This window comes from Callithrix jacchus, chromosome 6 (genome assembly GCF_049354715.1).
Source record: "Callithrix jacchus isolate 240 chromosome 6, calJac240_pri, whole genome shotgun sequence".
In the NCBI taxonomy this organism is placed as follows: Eukaryota; Metazoa; Chordata; class Mammalia; order Primates; family Cebidae; genus Callithrix; species Callithrix jacchus.
This window is the reverse complement of record NC_133507.1, coordinates 117817463-117837702: the sequence shown is the minus strand read 5'-3', so window position 1 is coordinate 117837702 and position 20240 is coordinate 117817463. Positions and strand designations below refer to the sequence as shown.

Here is a 20240-nt window from a genome sequence, read left to right as displayed (position 1 = left end):
GGTGGGTGTGTCTTTTGAGCTCAGGAGTTTGAAACCAGCCTGGGCAATGTGATGAAACCCCATCTCTGCAAAAAATACAAAATACTTAGCTGGACGTGGTGGCACACACCTGTAGTTCCTGCTGCTTGTGGGGCTGAGGGAGGAAGAGCACTTGAATCCAGAGGTTGAGACTGCAGTGAGTTGAGATTATACCACTTGTGCTCCAGCCTGTGTGACAAAATGAGACCCTGTCTCAAAAAGAAAAAAAAAAAAGAAGAAGAAAGTAATGCTTAAATAATACTTCAATAATTTATCTATATTTTTAACTTTCAGGATTTTTTCTTAATTTGGATTATTTTTCCTCTATTCTGATTTTTTTTTTGTCATGTCGCAAGATTCTTCACTTTATATTTCCATGTGTTCCTTCTTCTCCCTTTTGTTAAGTTATTTGTATTTATTTAGAACCAAAATCTAGTACTTTGCTGGAGATGCTGACATCTGATTATATAGTAAAATCTTTTTAAAAAGATGATAGGCATGTGGGCTGGGTGCTAATGAATACTACATTTTAGTGAAATTGCCAGACTTTTGTATCTCTCACAGAGACTAGCATCTCTCAGCCTAAAATCTAGATGGGCTCTTTACCCTGGCAGATTCTGGCCCTGCGAGTAATGGCTTAAAATATCCTTTCTCACTTAATATTGAATTTCAAATCAGAATGTCACTATTATATGGAGAAAAATGCCTGCCAAAGTGCAAATTATTCATTTGGCTGATGGGGGGATCTTTTTTTCTGTATTTAATGTTCACTCGTATTAATTAGCATAAAGTCACGTGGTGAATTTAAAAAATCTTTTTAATTTTTATTTTATAAGTTTTCAAGCATATGTAAAGGCAGAAAGAAAATATTAGAATGAATTTTTTTATAATCCTCACACAGCTTTAACAGTTATCAATACTCTGTCGTACATCATTTATTCCTTCCCACTCTTCTTGACTGAAGAATTTTAAAAGTAAATTCTAGGCATTTTATTAGTTCATCCATAAAGTATGTTTTTCTATAAGGATTTTACATATTACCATGCCATTATTTTCTCCAACCAAATTAATACTAATTCCTTACTATCATCTGATATTCACTCCATGTTCAGTTTTCCTTGGTTCACTTAAATTTCAGGTTTATTTGAATCAGAATCTAATGTATACATTGCCTCTGGTTCACAGATCTTAAGTCTCTTTTATAATAAATAGCCCCCACCCTTTTCCCCACATTCTGGGTTTAACTGATTGTATTCTCATAGTGTCTTTTAGTATGTATTTCTATCCCCTATATTTTCTATAAACTGGTAGTTAGATCTAGAATCTTGATTAGATTCAGATTAATTTTTTATAGTAAGAATGTTTTATGAGTAGAGCTGTGTATCACCTATTTCTTGATATCAGGAAGTACACAATGGCTTTACCACTTCTAGAGACAAAAATACTGGTGGGCTCTGTGGTGCCAGCATGGGTCCATCTATTATAAGGTACCCAGTCAATCTTTCACTTAATGATTTTAGCAGCCATTATAGGCATTGTTTTTTACTGTAGACAGAATTTTTTGAGAACTATAGATTTTTGATTAGCAGCATTTTCTTTCCTATACACTTTAGGAGTTAGTCAATAATCCCTGAGTAACTTCTAAGGTTTTTGTAACTAGTTAGCCTTTTGACACCTAGGTTATATCAACATGATGTCTTAGGGTGGGCTTGAGTCATACATTATCTATTCAATCCATTGATGAATGAATCAGAATTTCCTGTACACTGAAGTAGTGTGGAATATCAGCAATTTTTATAATGAAGGCTACGTTTGAGGATAGGCCCCCCTTAGTAGCTGTAAAAACCCTTTACAAAAATGGGTTAGATCTTTACAGGCTGCTAGATTTTCTGTGTCCAGGCTGTTTCCAGTTCTGTTGCCTTGCTTCTTTAATGTCATATTATCGTTCTGGGAATTACAGGGAACTGATACAGGACTCATAAAAATATTTTGCCTGCAGAGAAACACCACATTTTTTTGTTTGTTTCCTATCAGCTTTCTTTATATAAGCCTGAAAAATGTCTTAGCATTTTATTTAAGCTGAATGAGAGCAGAGACTGTGTCTGCCCGATTCAACATTTTCCTGAGGGCTTAGCATATAATTCCTTGGCCCTAGAATGGATTTTATAAATATCAGTTGAATAAAAGGATTGATTTCTTGATTGTCCCATCTAGAATTCAAAGGACAAATGTATTTAGCTATCTGAGCAGTGTTTCTCATCCTCTTATGTGTTGGTAGGATTTCAGTAGTTAGATAATTATATATCAGAACATTGTTCTTACTTCCTTAAAAGTTGCAGTGAAGATCTCAGGTCACACTGCTTTTAATTGATTAAAGCTAAATACAGATTGTGTTAAAATGTCATAATATCTCTGCAGCATTTCCAGCCTGTGCTGATGAATCTAACCAGCTTTAGTTTGGAGCCCTTGGAATTATGATTTAGTCCAAACACATTCTTGGTTGTGTAAAAGTTATTTGCTGGTCACTTTGGGATAGTGTTGGGCGGATCACAAGGTCAGGAAATTGAGACCATCCTGACCAACATGGTGAAATCCTATCTTTACTAAAAATACAAAAATTAGCTGGGTATGGTGGCGCCACTGCACTCCAGACTTCATCTCAAAAAAAAAAAAAAAATGTTATTTGCTGTTAACCAAATGGGAACTCAAATGATAAAGTGAAATGCAGTGTCTAAGTTAGTTTCATTTGGTTGGCTATGGATTTTAGTTTGTTTAAAAGTCTACCTCCAGCTTTTCTTTCTTTGTTTAAAAAATGTAGATTACTTTCTATCTAATTAAAGTATGGACATTACTGATCTCTTTGAAAATTTTGGTTCAATAATTAGAAATGCTTAGGTGATATGCTGTAGAGAGATGGCAGGGCATGGTGGCTCATACCTGTAATCCCAGCACTTTGGGAGGCAGAGGCAGGCGAGTCATTTAAGGTCAGGAGTTTGAGACCAGCCTGGCCAACATGGTGAAACCTCCTTTCTACTAAAAATACAAAAATTAGCCGCACGTGATGGTGGGTGCCTGTAATCTCAGGAGGCCAAGGCAGGAGAATCACTTGATCCCAGGAGGAGGAGGTTGCAGTGAGCCAAGGTCACACCACCTGGGCAACAGAGCAAGACTCCATTGAGAGAGAGAGAGAGAGAGAGAGAGAGAGATTGAGAGAGAGAGAGAGAGAGAGATTGAGAGAGAGAGAGAGAGAGAGATACAGAGAGAGAGAGAGAGAGAGAAAGAAAGAGCAAGAGCAAGAGCAAGAGCGAGTGCTGTCAGGGCAGTCTTTCTCATACTCTTGCTCCAGGATAACCACTTACCTATCAATGTTGACATTAGACTTCTTTACCCATCCTTGATTTGTTTGACTTTGAGAACATCTTGGATATGTTTCTCAATAATAAGCTATTATTTATGTTTCACTTGCTCCCAGTCACTTTATACTTATATAAGTATGAAGTATTGAAGATGGATGCTTGTTTCATATAATTGTGTTCTACAATACTTACTGTGTTTTGTTTTGTACTGTTAATCAACAGGATACAAATAGTTGGATTTTTGGTTGCATAAACAGCACTTCTATGTGGTAAGTCTTTTGAACCCACTGTTCATTTATCTAAACATAAACAGTACTTGGAAATCACACTTTAAGAATAGCTTCATACATTGTTATTATCATTTTGATGCTATGTGAAATTATAGTATTGTTTTTAAAATGAATAGTAAAGGAAATGAATATACTAGTAATTTTTGCAAACATTGAAATTAGGAAAAACATTTTTGTTTCTAAGGGAACTATGTGGACAGAGTATATTGGATTAGACTCACTAGACATCTCTACTAGGTGTAGAGATGATTTCTTTTTCCTTTGAATCTTATTTATAATTTATAATACTTCCATATATTTGTCCTTTAATTATGTTTTCATATTTATTTCAAAGCCGACAAGGTGTTGATTTATCATGGAAAGCTGAACTGCTGCCAACAATTAAGGTAAATTATGGCTTCAGAATTTTAATGTTCAGGTGAAAAAATACTTGAGTCTATATACATTTTAACATATTCTTTTTCATTAGCTTATCTTGATATTAAATAAGTTTGAGATTTGCTAACCTATGTTTAAAAAATATTTTTCCTAGAAATACATTTGATAGGGAATAATATGCAATTAGTGTTATATATATATATATATATATATATATATATATATTTTACTTTCAGAGATAAAGTATATATATATATTTTACTTTCAGAGATAAAAACTGTAAGTTAACAATCTTCTAAATCTCTGTCTGTTATAGCTTCATACCAAAAGAACTGGATGGATTTCTAACATTCAATTTGAGGATATGTTTGAATGGCCTGCCTTAAAATATGAGCTGAGTAGTATACTTAGAATTCATTCTGGGAGGAAGGGCCTGCAGTAGGAAGGTGGACATCTCAAAAAGATATGATACATGGTCAAGCACTCGAATAACTAGTTTATCTAGTACTTCCCAGGGTGATAAGTCACATCAGGGATTTATTTAATAGTTGCTTATTATTTGATTAACCCACTCTGGTGGGTCAGCAAGTTCTTTTATAAAGGGCTTATTTGTGTAGTCTCAAAATCTATTGTTGAAAAAGCAAAATAATTATAAAATTTGATGAAAATATCTGTTCTGATTTCCAAATTGTATTTATTGTAATTGATAATGTTATATCAGGATTGATAGTTTTCAGTCTTCAAGTAAATCTATACTTTAAAAATAAAACACCGTTTCATAATGAATCCTAAACTCATTCATTGACTTGAAAGTGAAATCATCTGGTGGTGCCAGTCATTTCACACACAGTTAACTCCAATTAAGTTAGTTATTTTTGATCATGAATATTTATAATTATTTGTATATATAGTCAACTCTATACTATACAGAGAGTGAGTAACTTATACTAACAGAGAGGAATGATGACAAAAAAAATAATTGCAAGTCATGCTTCCCTTTGGAATGGTTGCAGTTCTTTTTGTTACCTTGCTAAATCTTATTTGTACATATTCATTTGTGCGACCTTGAGTTTATCAAACAAATATGATAGAAAAGTAAATTGACTCATGAACATTTTGAAGGTCTCTCACTGGTACTATTCCTGACCAGGATCAAAACAAACAAAAGTATTAGGATATACTTACTGATCAGTTATTTATAAGGTGTAATTAAATATTTCTTCAACTTATTTTTTTTATTTCAATAGCTTGAGGGGTATAAATGATTTTTCATTACATGGATGAATTTTATAGATTAATTTAGCAATTATATCCAGCCTATAAGAAGAAATAAATTATTAAAAACTCAATAAAATGTATTTTGCTCCTATGCTTTAAAAGGTATTTCTTAAATCATAAAATTTTTATATTATTCTTTTAAATCTCCAAAGATTAATCAGTTTCTCCATCAAACACTAGGTCCCTATGTTGTTTGTTCTGCCTGTAGGAAACAGCTGGCTGAACAGCAGGAGAACAAGTTATTTCAGCTGCCTACTTTTCATGGCAAATACTGAAAGAGAGAAGTTAGAAAACAGGAATTATAGCATTCTGCAATGTTACGTGCTCACAGCTTAAGAGGATAGATTTTTTTTATTGTAATGAAAATCAAAATTGTATGTAATATGTATTAGCCATTTATAAATAGCACACAAAATTGTTTTGCTGTGAAATTGGAGGAATGACTAAAGCAAAGAAATTTTGTAGAGTTTATTCATATTAATACCATCTCAAAAAAAATAATGTCAGATGAGAATTATATCACCGTTAGACATTTCTGTGGACTGAACTTTTAATAAATACATGGGGCCCTCCATCAAAGCACATATAAATTCAACACTTGGCCATTGTTGAGAAAAAATACTTAAAAGCTATTAGAGTGAATAGTGGCACAGATTACCCAATTAATTAATTTATGTTTCATATTAGCTACCATTTTGGTAGCTAATTTAGGTCTTAGCTCCCTGTAGCTGTGGTTTATATGGCTCTTTTAAGTCTTTTTAATTTACATTAGAACATATGAGTCTGTCACAGGGACTTTGCTAAGTTGGGGCAAAGCCCAGGAGTTTATGTTTAATAAGCATGCCACAAGAATCTGGTCAGGTTGTTAGAAGGCTACTCACTGATGGGACTTTAGCTTGAGCATCTCTGTCCTACTTGCCTACACTGGTGCTTCTGAAGAAGATTGGAGAAAACAAAGAGTCTTTAGAAATGTTTTAATGCAAACATATTGTTAGAACGTATAACTACTTTCACCCCACACATACTTCCATAACAAAACTTGATTAAAAACTTTATTTGGGTGATTCATCACATACACAGAACTTAAGACAAAAGCCACATTATTATCTATTATCTCAATAGATGCAGAAAAGGCTTTTGATAAAACTCAACACCCATTCATTTTAAAAACTCTCAGTAGACTAGGTATTGAAGAAACATACCTCAAAGTAATAAGAGCCATCTAATGACAAACCCACAGCCAACATCATACTGAATGGGCAAAAGCTGGAAGCAATCCCCTTGAAAACTAGCACAAGACAACAATGTCCTCTCTCACCAGTCCTATTCAACATTGTACTGGAAGACCTGGACAGGGCATTCAGACAAAAGAAAGGAATAAAGGGCATCCAAATAGGAAGAGAGGAAGTAAAATTATCTTTGTTTGCAGATAGCATGATCCTATTCTCAGCCCAAAAGCTCCTTAAGCTGATAAGCAACTAAAGTAGAGTCTCAGGATATAAAATCGATGTGCAAAAATTACTAACATTCCTATTGACACCAACAACAGTCAAGCCAAGAGCCAAAGCAGGAACGAAGTCCTATCCACAATTGCCAAAAAAAAGAATAAAAGACCTAGGAATACAGCTAATCAGAGAGGTGAAAGATCTCTACAAGGAGAATGACAAAACACAGCCGAAATAAATCAGAGATGACATTAACAAATGGATAAACATTCCATATTCATGGATAGGAAGAATGAATATCATTAAAATGACCATACTGTTGAAAGCAATTTATAGATTCAATGCTATTCCTATTAAACTATTATGGGCATTTTTCACAGAACTAGAAAAAAAACTGTTTTAAATTTCATATGGAACCAAAAAAGAGCCCAGTTTAGCCAAGCCAATCCTAAATAAAAAGAACAAAGCTGGAGGCATCACACTACTTGACTTCAAACTACACTCCAGGGCTACAGTAACCAAAACAGCATGGTATTAGTACAAAAACAGACAAATAGACCAATGGAACAGGATAGAGAACCCAGAAATAAGGCCACAGACCTACAACTATCTGATCTTCAACAAATCTGACAAAAACAAGTAATGGGGAAAGGTTTTCCGATTCAATAAATGGTGCTGGGTTAACTGCCTAGCCTTATGCAGAACATTGAAACTAGACCCCTTCTTTATACCATATATAAAAATTAACTCAAGATGGATTTAAAACTTAAATATAAAACCCCAAACTATAAAAACCCTGTAAGACAACCTAGGCAGTACCATTCTGGACATAGGAATGGGCAAAGATTTCATGATGAAGATAACAAAACTAAAGAGCTATTAAACTAAAGAGCTTCTGCACAGCAATGGAAACTATCAACAGAGTGAACAGACAATCTACAGAATGGGAGAAAATTTTTGTAAACTCTGCATCCTACAAGTGTCTAATATCCAGCATCTATAAGGAACTTAAACAAATTTACAAGATAAAAACAACCCATTATAAAGTGGGCAAAAGACATGAACCAACACTTTTCAAAAGACATACATGCAGCCAACAATCATATGGGAAAAAAGCTGAACATTACTGACCATTAGAGAAATGCAAATCAAAACCACAGTGAAATACCATCTCACACCGGTCAGAACGGCTGTTATTAAAAAGTCAAAAAATAGCAGATGCTGGTAAGGTTGTGGAGAAAAAGGAATGCTTACTTGCTCTTGGCAGGAGTGTAAATTAGTTCAACCATTGTGGAAGACAGTGTGATGATTTCTTAAAGACCTAAAAATAGAAATACCATTTGACTTACCAAACCCATTACTGGATGTGTACCCAAAGGAATATAAACCATTCTGTTTTAAAGACACATGTATGCATGTGTCCACTGCAGCACTATTCACGGTAGCAAAGACATGGAATCAACCTAAATTCCCATCAGTAGTAGACTGGTTAAAGAAAATGTGTTACATATACATCATGGAATACTATGCAGCCATAAAAATGAATGAGATCATGTTCTTTGCAGGAACATGGATGGAGCTGGAAGCCATTATCTTTAGCAAATGAATGCAGGAACAGAAAACCAAATACTGCATCTTCTCACTTATAAGTGGGAGCTGAATGATGAGAACACAGGGACATGTAGGGAGAACAACACACACTGGGGCCCATTGGAAGGTGGAGAGTGGGAGGAGGAAGAGGATCAGGAAAAATAACTAATGGGTAACTAGGCTTAATACCTGGATGATGAAATAATCTGTACAACAAACCCCCATGACACAAGTTTCTTATGTTACAAACTTGCACATGTACCCCTGAACTTAAAAGTTAAAACCTGTGTTTGATGTCTTGGCTTTTCATTAAAGAGGCAGTCTTCTACCAATTCATTCCTCAAAATATGGACTATAGGATCTGGTCTTAATTTTGAGAAGTGAATACTCATTTGGTGAGGTACATTATTTAGACATACTTGTCTTTATCATTTGCTAAATAAATTCCAGGGGATGATGTGCAGATATGCCACTAGCCAGCAACTCTTTACTATTTGGGCTAGATCAAAATTATTTGATATTCAATTGTAACTCTTTCATTATATTTAGCATCCATTCATTCAACAGCTATTGAATGTTTTTTGTTATATACTAACAAAATAAATGTAGAAACAATACTGTGACACTATATGTAACAACCAAATTATAAAAAGATACCAAATTTGGAAATACTTATACAAAATAATTAAATTTAACGATTAACATCATTTGTTTTATGTGAAGGGATCCAGGGAATATTTTGGCAGTCCCTATTTAACATAATTATTAGGAATTTGATTTTCAACAGGATTATTGACCTGGAAATATAAACATGGGCATTTCATGAAGTACCTAACATAAATTGGAAGTCTGCTTTTTAAAATAATTAAGAAATAAGTGTAATTTATCTTTCTGTAAACATGTATTAATCTCTTTAAACATGTATTAAACATGAAATAAAAATAGTTTATCTTTTTTTTTTTTTTTTTTAGTCTCTGACATTAAGACTTCAAGACTATCCATCTTTGTCTCATCTTGTTGTTTATGTACCATCTGTTCATGGAAGTAAGGTAACACATGAATTAAGATTATTATCAGAATGTTTTGGGGATACATGCTAAATTTTACAGTTCTTTTCGATGAGTTATTCTACACAGAGTTTATCTAAAACAGTAGCCACTTTGATGATCGACCTAAGACTGTTAATTATTAGGATCATCTACTCCAACTTGAACTAAGCAGAATAAACCAAAGTGTTTTTGTGCCAAGTGAGAGCTGGTTTCAGTTTATCAATCAGTCTTTCAAAACCTGTGAATTACTAGGCACATAATAATAATTCATAGGTCCAAAACCTATGACTTATTTGGTACCCTTTAAGTACAAGGCTGTGTAGCAGGAATTATAGGAGGCACACAAATGAAGACATGACCCTGTTTTTTTTTTTTTTTGTGATGGAGTCTTGCTCTTTCACCCAGGCTGGAATGCAGGCACAATCTTGCCTCCTAAGTTCAAGTGATTCTCCTGTCTCAGCCTCCTAAGTAGCTGAGACTACAGGCCCATGCTATCATGCCCAGCTAATTTTTGTATTTTTAGTAGAAATGGGGTTTTGCCATGCTGGCCAGGCTGGTCTTGAACTTTTGACCTCAGGTGATCCCCCAACCTCAGCCTCCCAAAGTGCTGGGATTATAGGTGTGAGCTACTGCACCTGGTCGACATGACCCTGTTCTTAAATAGCTGCATACTGTTGGGAAGAGGGAGAGAAATGTAACTGGAGCAGAGGGAAGAGTGAAAAAAGAACTACCCAAATACACATAACACAAATCACAATATAGCAAGTACATGAAAAGAATGACATTATAATAAGGTGATATTTAAAATGGCTTTAAAGTGGGCATGGTAGCAGGTACCTGTAGTCTTAGCTACGTGGGAAGTTGAAGCAGGAGAATTGCTTGAAACCAAGAATTCAAAGCTGTAGTATGCTATGATTATGCCTGTGAATAGCCACTGTATGCAGCCTGGTCAACATAGTGAGACCCCACCTTTAAAATGAAATGAAACAAAACAAAATGGCCTTAACAGATAGTTAGGATTTTTATAAGAAAAATGAACGTTGTAGACCCATGCTATCAATACAGGAAGCACTAGCACATGTGGTTATTTCAATTTAAATTAATATAAAATAAAAAATTCTGCTCCCTAGTTGTCCTAATCACATTCCAGTTGCTTAATAGTAACATCATTGCTAGGAGTTATAATGGATGGCACTGTTTAGACAAAGCAACAGAGCAAAGTACGAAGTATATTTGAAAAACAGTGAATAAGTAAATAAGAATTTTGAAAGGATGGCCACCATGGGTAGAATAGTAGTGGAGGAAAAGTCTGGACAATTAGTTCATGGCCATATTATGAAAGTCTTGATTGGAGGATTCAGGACTTCACAGAATTCAGAAGTCACTAGGAAGCCCTAAGATTTTTCACTATAGTAGTAATAGTCTCAGAAATCATTTATTTGGGAAGATTTAATCTCCTTATGGTGTAGAATAGATTAGAAACAGAGTAGGCATCTCATAAGGGACTTGTACAGACTAAGCATCCTTAATCCAAAAATCCAAACTAAAACTTTTTGACAGATGAGGATACTCACCTCTGTAATAACGAGGATGCACCATCTAAAGACTTTTTGAGTGCTGACCTGACACCACAATTGGAAAATTCATCCCCTGACCTCATGTGGTGAGGTGTAGTCAAAACAGTCAAAATTTTGTTTCATACACAAAGTTATTAAAAATGTAAAAATTACCTTGAGACTATGTGTATATTTATGAAACATAAGTGAATTTCATGTTTAGACTTGGATTCCATCCCCAAGATATCTCATTATATTCCAAAATCTGAAAAAAATCAAACACTTGTAGTTCCATGCATTTTTGATAAGGTATCCTCAGCCTGTACTAGGGAAGTGGGAATAGAAAGAAAAGAATGGTGGTTTTGATAGAATTAGTGGGTAAGAAAGAAAATGGAGGTAAAGGGCCCTTTGGACTCCCCTTTTCCTGTTTCACCCAGCAACTTCATTCTTCAGGATCTAACCCATGTTTCTTTGTCCCTTTTCCAGAGTCCCTCAGTACTCTTTTACTTATTCTCATGATACTTTGTTTATAACATCTTTGAAAAATTTATTATATTGAATTATAATTTATTTATGTCTTAGTTGCCATGACCATATTGTGGTGAACTCTTTAAGAGTAATGAACAGATAGGTTTTATTCTGCTTTGCATCCTTACCCTCTGTGACTAACGCATAAATGCTCAAGAAAATGTTTCTTTCTTTCTTTCTTTCTTTATTTTTTTTGAGATGGAGTCTCGCTCTGTCACCAGGCTGGAGTACAGTGGCGCAATCTCAGCTCACTGCAACCTCCCCCTCTCAGATTCAAGTGATTCTCTTGCCTCAGCCTCCTGAGTAGCTGAGACCACAGGCATGCGCCACCACACCCAGCAAATTTTTTTGAGAGACAGGGTTTCACCATGTTTGCCAGGATGGTTTTGATCTCTTGACCTTGTGATCCACCCACGTTGGCCTTCCGAAGTGCTGGTATTACAGGTGTAAGCCACTGGCGCCTGACTGAAAAAATGTTTCTTGAATGAGAAGGTTGATAAGATTTGTAGCCAAAATAATTAGAGAAATTTGGGAAAAATAAAGAAAGGAAAAGGAGGATGTAGTTGGGAGTCATCTCAATGACTAAATCTCACAAGTACCTTATAATGCATTCATTGTTCTGTTTTGCTTAGCTCAAGTGAGAGGTAATTCAGCATTTTCAATACTAAAAGTTCTCTTTAAGGGTATTTCTGGCAGGTAAGCTGGTTTTGAATGAATCTAACATTTTTCTCAAACTTGAAAAGGCCCTCTCTGGTTATTCCAAGAAATTAATGAGCCTTTCTGCAAATAGACAGTCTTAGCAGCCTAATAAATATGTAATGCATCTTAATGCTCTTTGGAAAGTGACACTGCTGATTCTACTGTTGTACAATCCTGTCTCACTAGAATTATAACTTAAGTCTCTCATAATTTTTACATGTCTATATATAGCTCATCATCAGAATGTAACATATATTCAAATAGTGTGAAACATTTTTGAGTCAACTAGTATCTTAATATATTTTTAGAAATGTAAATATGGAATTATCTGTACTTTTTTGTAACAGAAAATGAAATAATTAAACCCATTAGAAATTTGCTTATTTTGGGTTTTTCAGAGACAGGCCTTTGAATTTTCTCTTTCTTGGGTAAGGTTTTTGTCATTATACAAAACTAAAGGCACAGACAAATTTTTAAGCAGTAATACAAATTCTGTTATTTTAAACTTGTTCAAAGTGATCAAATTGCTTTTAAAAATTGCTTCCCTGTCTGAGATAGACTTATCCAAAAGTACTTTGTAAAAATATAATGAATATTCCTGTTCAATAAATGAGTTATCTAATCTTTTAGCAGCTGTTTTCTAAAATGAAAATATCTGTGTTCTTTGCCTTGTAAGTAAAGAGGGAGAAATAAAAGCAAAAGTTTTTTCTTTTATTCCCCCAAGTATATGCTGTAATCTAATAGCAATTTCCCCTGTCTGTTTTTTACTTTCAAAAACAATCAAAAATCTCCCCAAGAGGCAAACAAAGATATACTACTTCAGAAAATCCAAGGTATAGTCATTGGAAAAGCCTAGGATAGACCCCACTAGCTTTCCATTTTTGTAGATAGCAAACTACTTGCTAGCTACAGTTACGCATCAGATTAATTTTTCTTTAGCTTCTATAGATCAAAAAATATATTGTATTTTAGAGATTATTTTAATGAAATTATTCTTTTACCAGAAACAATTCTTGCCAATAAGTGAGAGCAGAGTTTCGTATGCAACTAATTGAAATGTTACCTAAAAAGAAATTTCACTACAAAAAATTACAATGATGCAGATGTCACATTGTAGTTTTACGTTTTTGGAAAGCATTTCTTTTTCTGGCTTCATACATTGTAAACCTTCTTTCTACTTACTGTAATAACTACTTAACCTGAAATAATGTTCCACCAATAACATGGGCCATCTCTCGATGAATGGCAGTATTTCTCCAAAAGCCTCTAATTAGACTATATTTAATAAACACAGGATTTTTTAAAAAGATATATAACAAAACCACATTTTCCTTTTGACTATGAAAGCATTAAGAGATATAGTATCCAAATTCTTAATTAATCTTAAATTAGCCTAGGCTTTTAATACTTTGATACATCCTTTAATGTCCCTCTTCTGCAAACACCTAAAGCTAACTATGAAAAAAACTGCTATGAATCTGTTGTTCTAGGAATGGCCCTCTAATAATTTATCTATTTAGTTAAGCTTATTTATGAAGTTTTCTCAGTATAGTATCTCTCCTTGAGAAATTCTTGCCACCTAAGTGTAGGTAGAATTATAGTGTGATAGATGATACTTTCTCTAAAGCTGAGGCTTATAGACTTATTTTCCACTCAAACATCAAGTAAAGATATTTTACCATAAATTTAGCTTTACTTTTTCTAATAAATCAGTGTTTTATATTTCAGTTTGTTGTAGATTGTGAATTCTTTAAAAAAGAAGCAAGATCCCTACAACTTCCTGTAACTCATCTTTTTTCCTTTGGTAAGTAATTTGTTTTTAGAAAGCATAAGAATTGCTTTTATTTTTAACAGAGTTGCAGTAAAGCAGAGCTTTGTAACATAAAATATTGAATATTTCAAGTATGCTTCTTAGAATAACTATATGATGTGGTTCAGTGGTTTGATTCTCATTTAATACTGGTCTAGCAGTCATCTTCTGAGAAGTGAACTTACATAATCACATACATTTTCAGGTAATCACATGTGTGTATGTGTGTCTGTTCTTATGTGAAATTTATCCTATTGGCCCTTTTAGTACGATTTTAATACAGAATATAAATTGCTGTGTGTATAAGAAAGTTTCAAGATTTCTCCAAATACTCTTTTAAACTTTATTTTGAAATAATTTTAGATTTACAGAAAACTTACAAAAGAGTTCCTATATATCCTTCACTCACATTTCCCTAAGGTTGACCTTTTATATAAACACAGTACAGTTTTTTCAATTAAGAAAGCACTGGTGCAATACTATTAATTAAACTACAGGTTTTATTTGTTTTTCACCAGTTTTTCCACAGATGTCCTGCTTCTCCAGGTTCCCACATTGCATTTAGTTGTCATGACTCCTAAGTCTCCTATAATCTGTGGCAGTTCCTCAATCTTTCTTGTCTTTCACAACTTCGAAACCTTTGAAGAATACTGTTTAATTATTTTGTAGTTTGGAGTTGTCTGATACTTTCATTTTTGTGGAGGAAGTAGGGAACAGGGTCTCACAATGTCACTCACGCTGGAGTACAGTGGCATGATTTCAGCTCACTGCAGCCTCTGCCTCCTGCGCTCAAGTGATCCTTCCACCTCAGCCTCCTGATTAGCCAGGACTACAGGCATGTGACACCATGCTCAGCTATTTTTTTTGTATTTTTTGTAGAGACAGAGATTCACCATGTTGCCCAGGTTGGTCTCAGACTCCTGGACTCAGGAAATCTGCCTGCCTTAGCCTCCTAAAATGCTGGGATTATAAACGTGAGCCAACACACCCAGCCTAATACTTTCTTATGATTAGATTGAGGTTATGTATTTTTGCCAAAATACCACAGAAGCAATGAGATTTTCCTACTATATCATATTATGTATACATGATACTGATATTTCTAATTACTGGTTGTGTTAATTTTCCTTTCTTAGTTAAGGTGGTGCCTGCTAGGTTTCTCTGCTATAATGTTAATTGCTTTTTCCTTTTGTAGTTAATAAATAGCTGGGGTGAGATAATTTGAGAGTATGTAAATGTTCTGTTTTTCTTTAGAATAACCCACTATTTTTAGCATCCATTGGTTCATCTAGTATTTAGCAAATATCAGTCTGGTATTCTACGTTTAGTGGAATTCTTCTTGAGATAAAGGAGACCTTTCTCCTTACTATTTATTTATTCATTCATTCAATTTTTATTTATGTCACTATAGACTCAAGGTTATGTATTTTATTCATTGGGTTATAATCCAGTTCCATCATTATATATATTTTTGCTTAAGTTGTCCTAGCTTTGAATATTGGGAACTCCTTTAGGCTGGTTCCTGTGCTCTTTTGGTACGCCCATCCTTTAAATATATTTTTTTTACATTCCACTTATGAAAAGAAACTGTGTTACTTTGGAAAACTTTAAAATTTTTATTTATCCCCATACTCTTTTTTTTGGTACACAAATAGAACAGTACAGAAATGACAATTGTGAATTGCTCATATCATTTAAGATAACAAGCTTGTAAAATAAAAGATCTACCAAGAAAGTACACCTTTCTGAAATTGGAATTATATACTTGACTTTTTAAAAGCAGGTTGATGGCTGGGCGCGGTGGCTCAAGCCCGTAATCCCAGCATTTTGGGAGGCCGAGGCGGGTGGATCATGAGGTCAAGATACCGAGACCATCCTGGTCAACATGGTGAAACCCCGTCTCTACTAAAAATACAAAAAATTAGCTGGGCATGGTGGCGCGTGCCTGTAATCCCAGCTACTCAGGAGGCTGAGGCAGGAGAATTGCCTGAACCCAGGAGGCAGAGGTTGCGGTGAGCTGAGATCGCGCCATTGCACTCCAGCCTGGGTAACAAGAGCGAAAACTCCGTCTCAAAAAGAAAAAAAAAAAAAAAAAAAAAAGCAGGTTGATGTGATTGGAAGTCATAATAAAAGTCGTTTTATCTAGTTTATTGCAGGGGGATTAGATTTTTGGGAGTTCACTCCATACAGAAGTGAAAACCTGTAAACAAATTTTTAATTATTGGCATTGTTTAATGTTATCAGTACGTTTTTGAAAAATTCCTTGATATTCTAAGTAATACAGTACTTTGAATTCAACAGGATTGTCTTCAAGGAAAGTGGTGATAAATACAAGTGGCCTGTACTACAATATAGAGCTTCTGAACTTTGGACAGGTAATTAATCCTCACTACAACAAGAAGGATTTTATTTTAGTTTAATGTTTACTTTAACATACAAGTAAACTTTTATTTTTTGTTTTTGTGATCAAACTCTATTAGATATACCAAGCTTTTAAAATCAACGTGGTAAGCAAGTGCTCAGCAGTTAAAGGTAAATATATTTTCTAAAAAATACATAGAAAATTGATTGTTATTGCCCTTCTGAGTTTAGAAAAAAAAGAAAGAAAAAAAGAGGTTAAAAAATATATATAGATAGAAAGTAATATTGTCATTTGAAGACTCATTAGGTGTTAACTTGAATTTTCTGTAATACTTATTCTTCCATATGTTTTTATGTTAAGTAAAAGTAAATATATAATAGAAAAGTTGTTTATATTTCCAGAGGAATTGACATAGACCCTTTCTTAATAGTAAAGCATTTTTATCTGTTTCACTTTAAATATCCACATTTTAAAAATGCCATCCATCTTTATGTCTTATAGTAGTAATTCAGATTTAGTTATTTAATATTTTCCACTTTCTTCGTACTGCTCATCTGCCCTAATATCTATTATAAATCTAATTAAAGCATTATTATTTGGGAATTCTCCATAATTTTTTATCACATAATATAACCTGTATTGATTTTTTTAATGAAATGGACAATTGTATAATTAATTAGGTATTATAGTAGCTTATGTAACATTTAGGGCAACATATTGTTAATGATACAGTTTTTTTTAATGTTTTAACAGAAGAAATAACCAGTATCTATAAACTTCATATTCCTTGGTCTTATGAAGATTCACTAACCATTGCACAGTAAGTATTTGAAAGAATTTACTTTAAACTTTGGTATTTTGAATAATAGATCTTCTGGTTAGCTTAGTTCTTTAAATCATGAATTATTAAAATGCCTCAGTAAAATGTGTTTATATGTAGCATTGTTCCTATAATTTCATATATAATATTCTTATTAAATGATAGAGAATTTAAACTTTACCTACTTGTCAGCTGAACCCCCTTCCACCTTCTCCCAACTCCTGTGTCCTAGAGGGAGCATTCAAAGAATTGTGATGGGAAAAAGTGCCCATCCACAATTATGGGTCTGGTACCTAGCTTCTTCTACATTATTTGATTGTATTGTGCTGAGGATTAACTTAGCCATGGCTCTTTACCAGCATTTTGCCTTAGAGAATTGATATTTAAGTTATCTCTTCAGGGTTCCATCTTCCACAGAAATTTCTGTGAAACTCCATATTGCTCAACCAGAAAATGACAGCCATGTGGCATTATTAAAAATGTATACATCATCAGACTGCAAGTATGAGGTAAGTTGTATGTTTGCTTAATTTTTAAGATTTAGTTATAGAATAAGCTAGAAACATTCTTTTTATATTAGCTTCAGCTATATGGTGGTATGGAAGCTAATAAATATAAAAAATAGGCATTTAAATATTTTAAATATTCTTCCTTTTTCCTGTTAACACCACCTTAGCATTCCATAGCTGGACCATTTGAAAATGTATACATCTTAATAAGTAATATAAGATAAAGCCAAAAAATAAGACTGTAGATTAACCTTCTAAATTTGGAAGCCCAAGTTCAGAATCTTTATAAGATTCTGAACATCATGAAGTCAGCTGACATGGGCTTACTGCAGTAATTGATGTAATACTTATTGGTGTACAGCTCTACTGGTTGTTAACTTAAGGATCTTCTTTCCTTTTCACTAATTATTTTAAGCTCTTCTAGTCATTACCATATGTGATTTCATACCTATTGTGTTTATTTTATAATTAAAGTACATCTCTTTGTGTTAAGGGAAATAGAATTGAGAGTAACATTTTATTTACTTACGGATTCATGAATGAAGAGCCCCTAGATTCCCAATTTAAGTGGTTAAAGTACTTATTTCAGTGGTTATGACATCATAGGCTTCTGTGAAATATAAAACCAGCTGAAAGCTCAGCTCTTAAAACCAAGCTTAAATGTTTGTATTCTTTGTTAGAGCTAACTTTTCAAGGGTAAACTAGGATTGTTTCTGTCAAATTAATAGAATCTGTTCCTCCAGCCAAGTTTCAGTTGAACTTATATTATGAATTAATTTAGATTTCATGGAATTTATTAATGCTTTGATATCTTGCATTCTGTTTCTAACAGTTAAGAGTTTTTCAGGGCCATAGTAGTTTTTAACTTGCATGTTCATATTTATAATATTAAAGGAATATAAAAAATTGTGATAAAAATGTGGTTCCAACTAATGCATGCTCTCAAAATGTCCATGTTTTCCCAAATACTGCATATTTTCAAGAAGTCCATATATTGACAAAATTTAATCATTTTAAGTTTCCCTGAGAAATATTTATCTCCTTTCTATTATCAAATAGACTTCCTAATTGTTAAAAAAAAAAAAGTATATTTATGGTAGAGATAATTAAGGGTGAATTTCTTTTTAAAATATTACTTTGGCTTAAATTCCTTTAGCTGGCATGATCTGGTAATAAGATAATCTACTTAATTAAATATTTTAGGTAGTAAAGGGGCATAATAGCATTCACTCAACTGTCAAATAATTAGATATGTGGGAACATATATTAAACAGTAAAACTACACTTAATACAATTTACATGGTAGCTCAGAAGATTCCTTAAGATCTTGAATGCCTTTAAGTTTACCACTATGGAAAATTAGTTATTATGCTTAGAGATGTGCAGAAGTGCCCAATTTAATAAAATGTAAACTAAAGGAGTTTAAGTGAAACTAACCTTTTTTTCAATAATTGTTTTAAACTAGGTGACAGTTAAGACTTCCTTTTCACAAATACTTGGACAGGTAAGAGAGATTCCTGGCTGGTTGATTGTTTACTCTTTTATGAATAAATAACTGTAAGGAAGGGGTTGTAGACTTTTTCCATAAGGGGCTGGATAATCAATAATTTTTTTGCAGACCACATACAGTGTCTTTTGCTACTGCAACTGCTGTAGCTGCTTCTGTATTCTTCCTTTTTTCTTTTTCACTTTTCTTCCACTTTAATAAATCCAAAAATTTTTCTTGGCCTACAGGCCATAGTTGTCCATCCCTGCTTTAAGGTGATGCTTTCATGTTGGATACATCCAAAAAATGAGAGCTGATACTTGATTCTCAAACAAATTAATATTTTTGCCTAAATGAATTCTATATTAAGCCTTTATGGCAGGGCATGGTGACTCATGTCTGTATTCCCAGAACTTTGGGAGGCCAAGGCAGGAGGATCACTTAAGGTCAGCAGTTCGAGACAAGCCTGGCCAACATGGTGAAACCCTGTCTCTACTAAAAATGCAAAAATTAGCCACAAATGGTGGTGCATGCCTGTAGTCCCAGCTCCTCAAGAGGCTGAGGCACGAGAGTTGCTTGAACCTGGAAGGTGGAGGTTACAGTGAGCTGAAATTGCACCACTGCACTCTAGCCTGGGCAACAGAGGGAGACTCCATCTCAAAAAAAAAAAAAAAGAAGAAAGAAAAGAAAAAAGATTTCATGTTGCTCATACCACACTATAAATTCATAGTACAATAAAATCCATAGGCTCTGTCATATAAATGAATGTTTTCAAATAACTTTTTATATTGTGCATCCTCAGTTTGTAAAACGAAAAAAAAATTCTATTAAAGATAAATGTGTTGAATTCATTAATGTTAAAAAATAGTGCATAAAGCAATAGAACTATAGATATTACTTAGCATCGCTGTAATTTGCAGAATTGTGCAACCTGGACATAGATAAGTGACAGTTGATTAATTAGGAAAATTATATAGTTTTAAAATTCAGTCAAATTTGTATTACAGCTTTTATTACTTTTACTTTATTTTTTGGTCTTTTGTATTTTGCAATCCAGTCATAGTAG

The 20240-nt window shown here is 33.6% G+C and overlaps 1 protein-coding gene across 4 annotated transcripts in view; it reads left to right on the top strand.

Moving 5' to 3' along the window:
- Nucleotides 1–20240, top strand: part of PGAP1 (post-GPI attachment to proteins inositol deacylase 1) — a 91421-nt gene that overhangs the window by 37263 nt on the left and 33918 nt on the right. For all 4 annotated transcript variants that reach the window (XM_002749587.6, XM_078328067.1, XM_035305202.3 and 1 more), the window contains 9 exons: nucleotides 3597–3643; nucleotides 3999–4050; nucleotides 9327–9404; nucleotides 13916–13991; nucleotides 16299–16372; nucleotides 16478–16529; nucleotides 17113–17179; nucleotides 17580–17688; nucleotides 19154–19192. In XM_002749587.6, the coding sequence (XP_002749633.1) occupies nucleotides 3597–3643; nucleotides 3999–4050; nucleotides 9327–9404; nucleotides 13916–13991; nucleotides 16299–16372; nucleotides 16478–16529; nucleotides 17113–17179; nucleotides 17580–17688; nucleotides 19154–19192 (594 nt within the window). The remainder of the gene's footprint in view (nucleotides 1–3596; nucleotides 3644–3998; nucleotides 4051–9326; nucleotides 9405–13915; nucleotides 13992–16298; nucleotides 16373–16477; nucleotides 16530–17112; nucleotides 17180–17579; nucleotides 17689–19153; nucleotides 19193–20240) is intronic.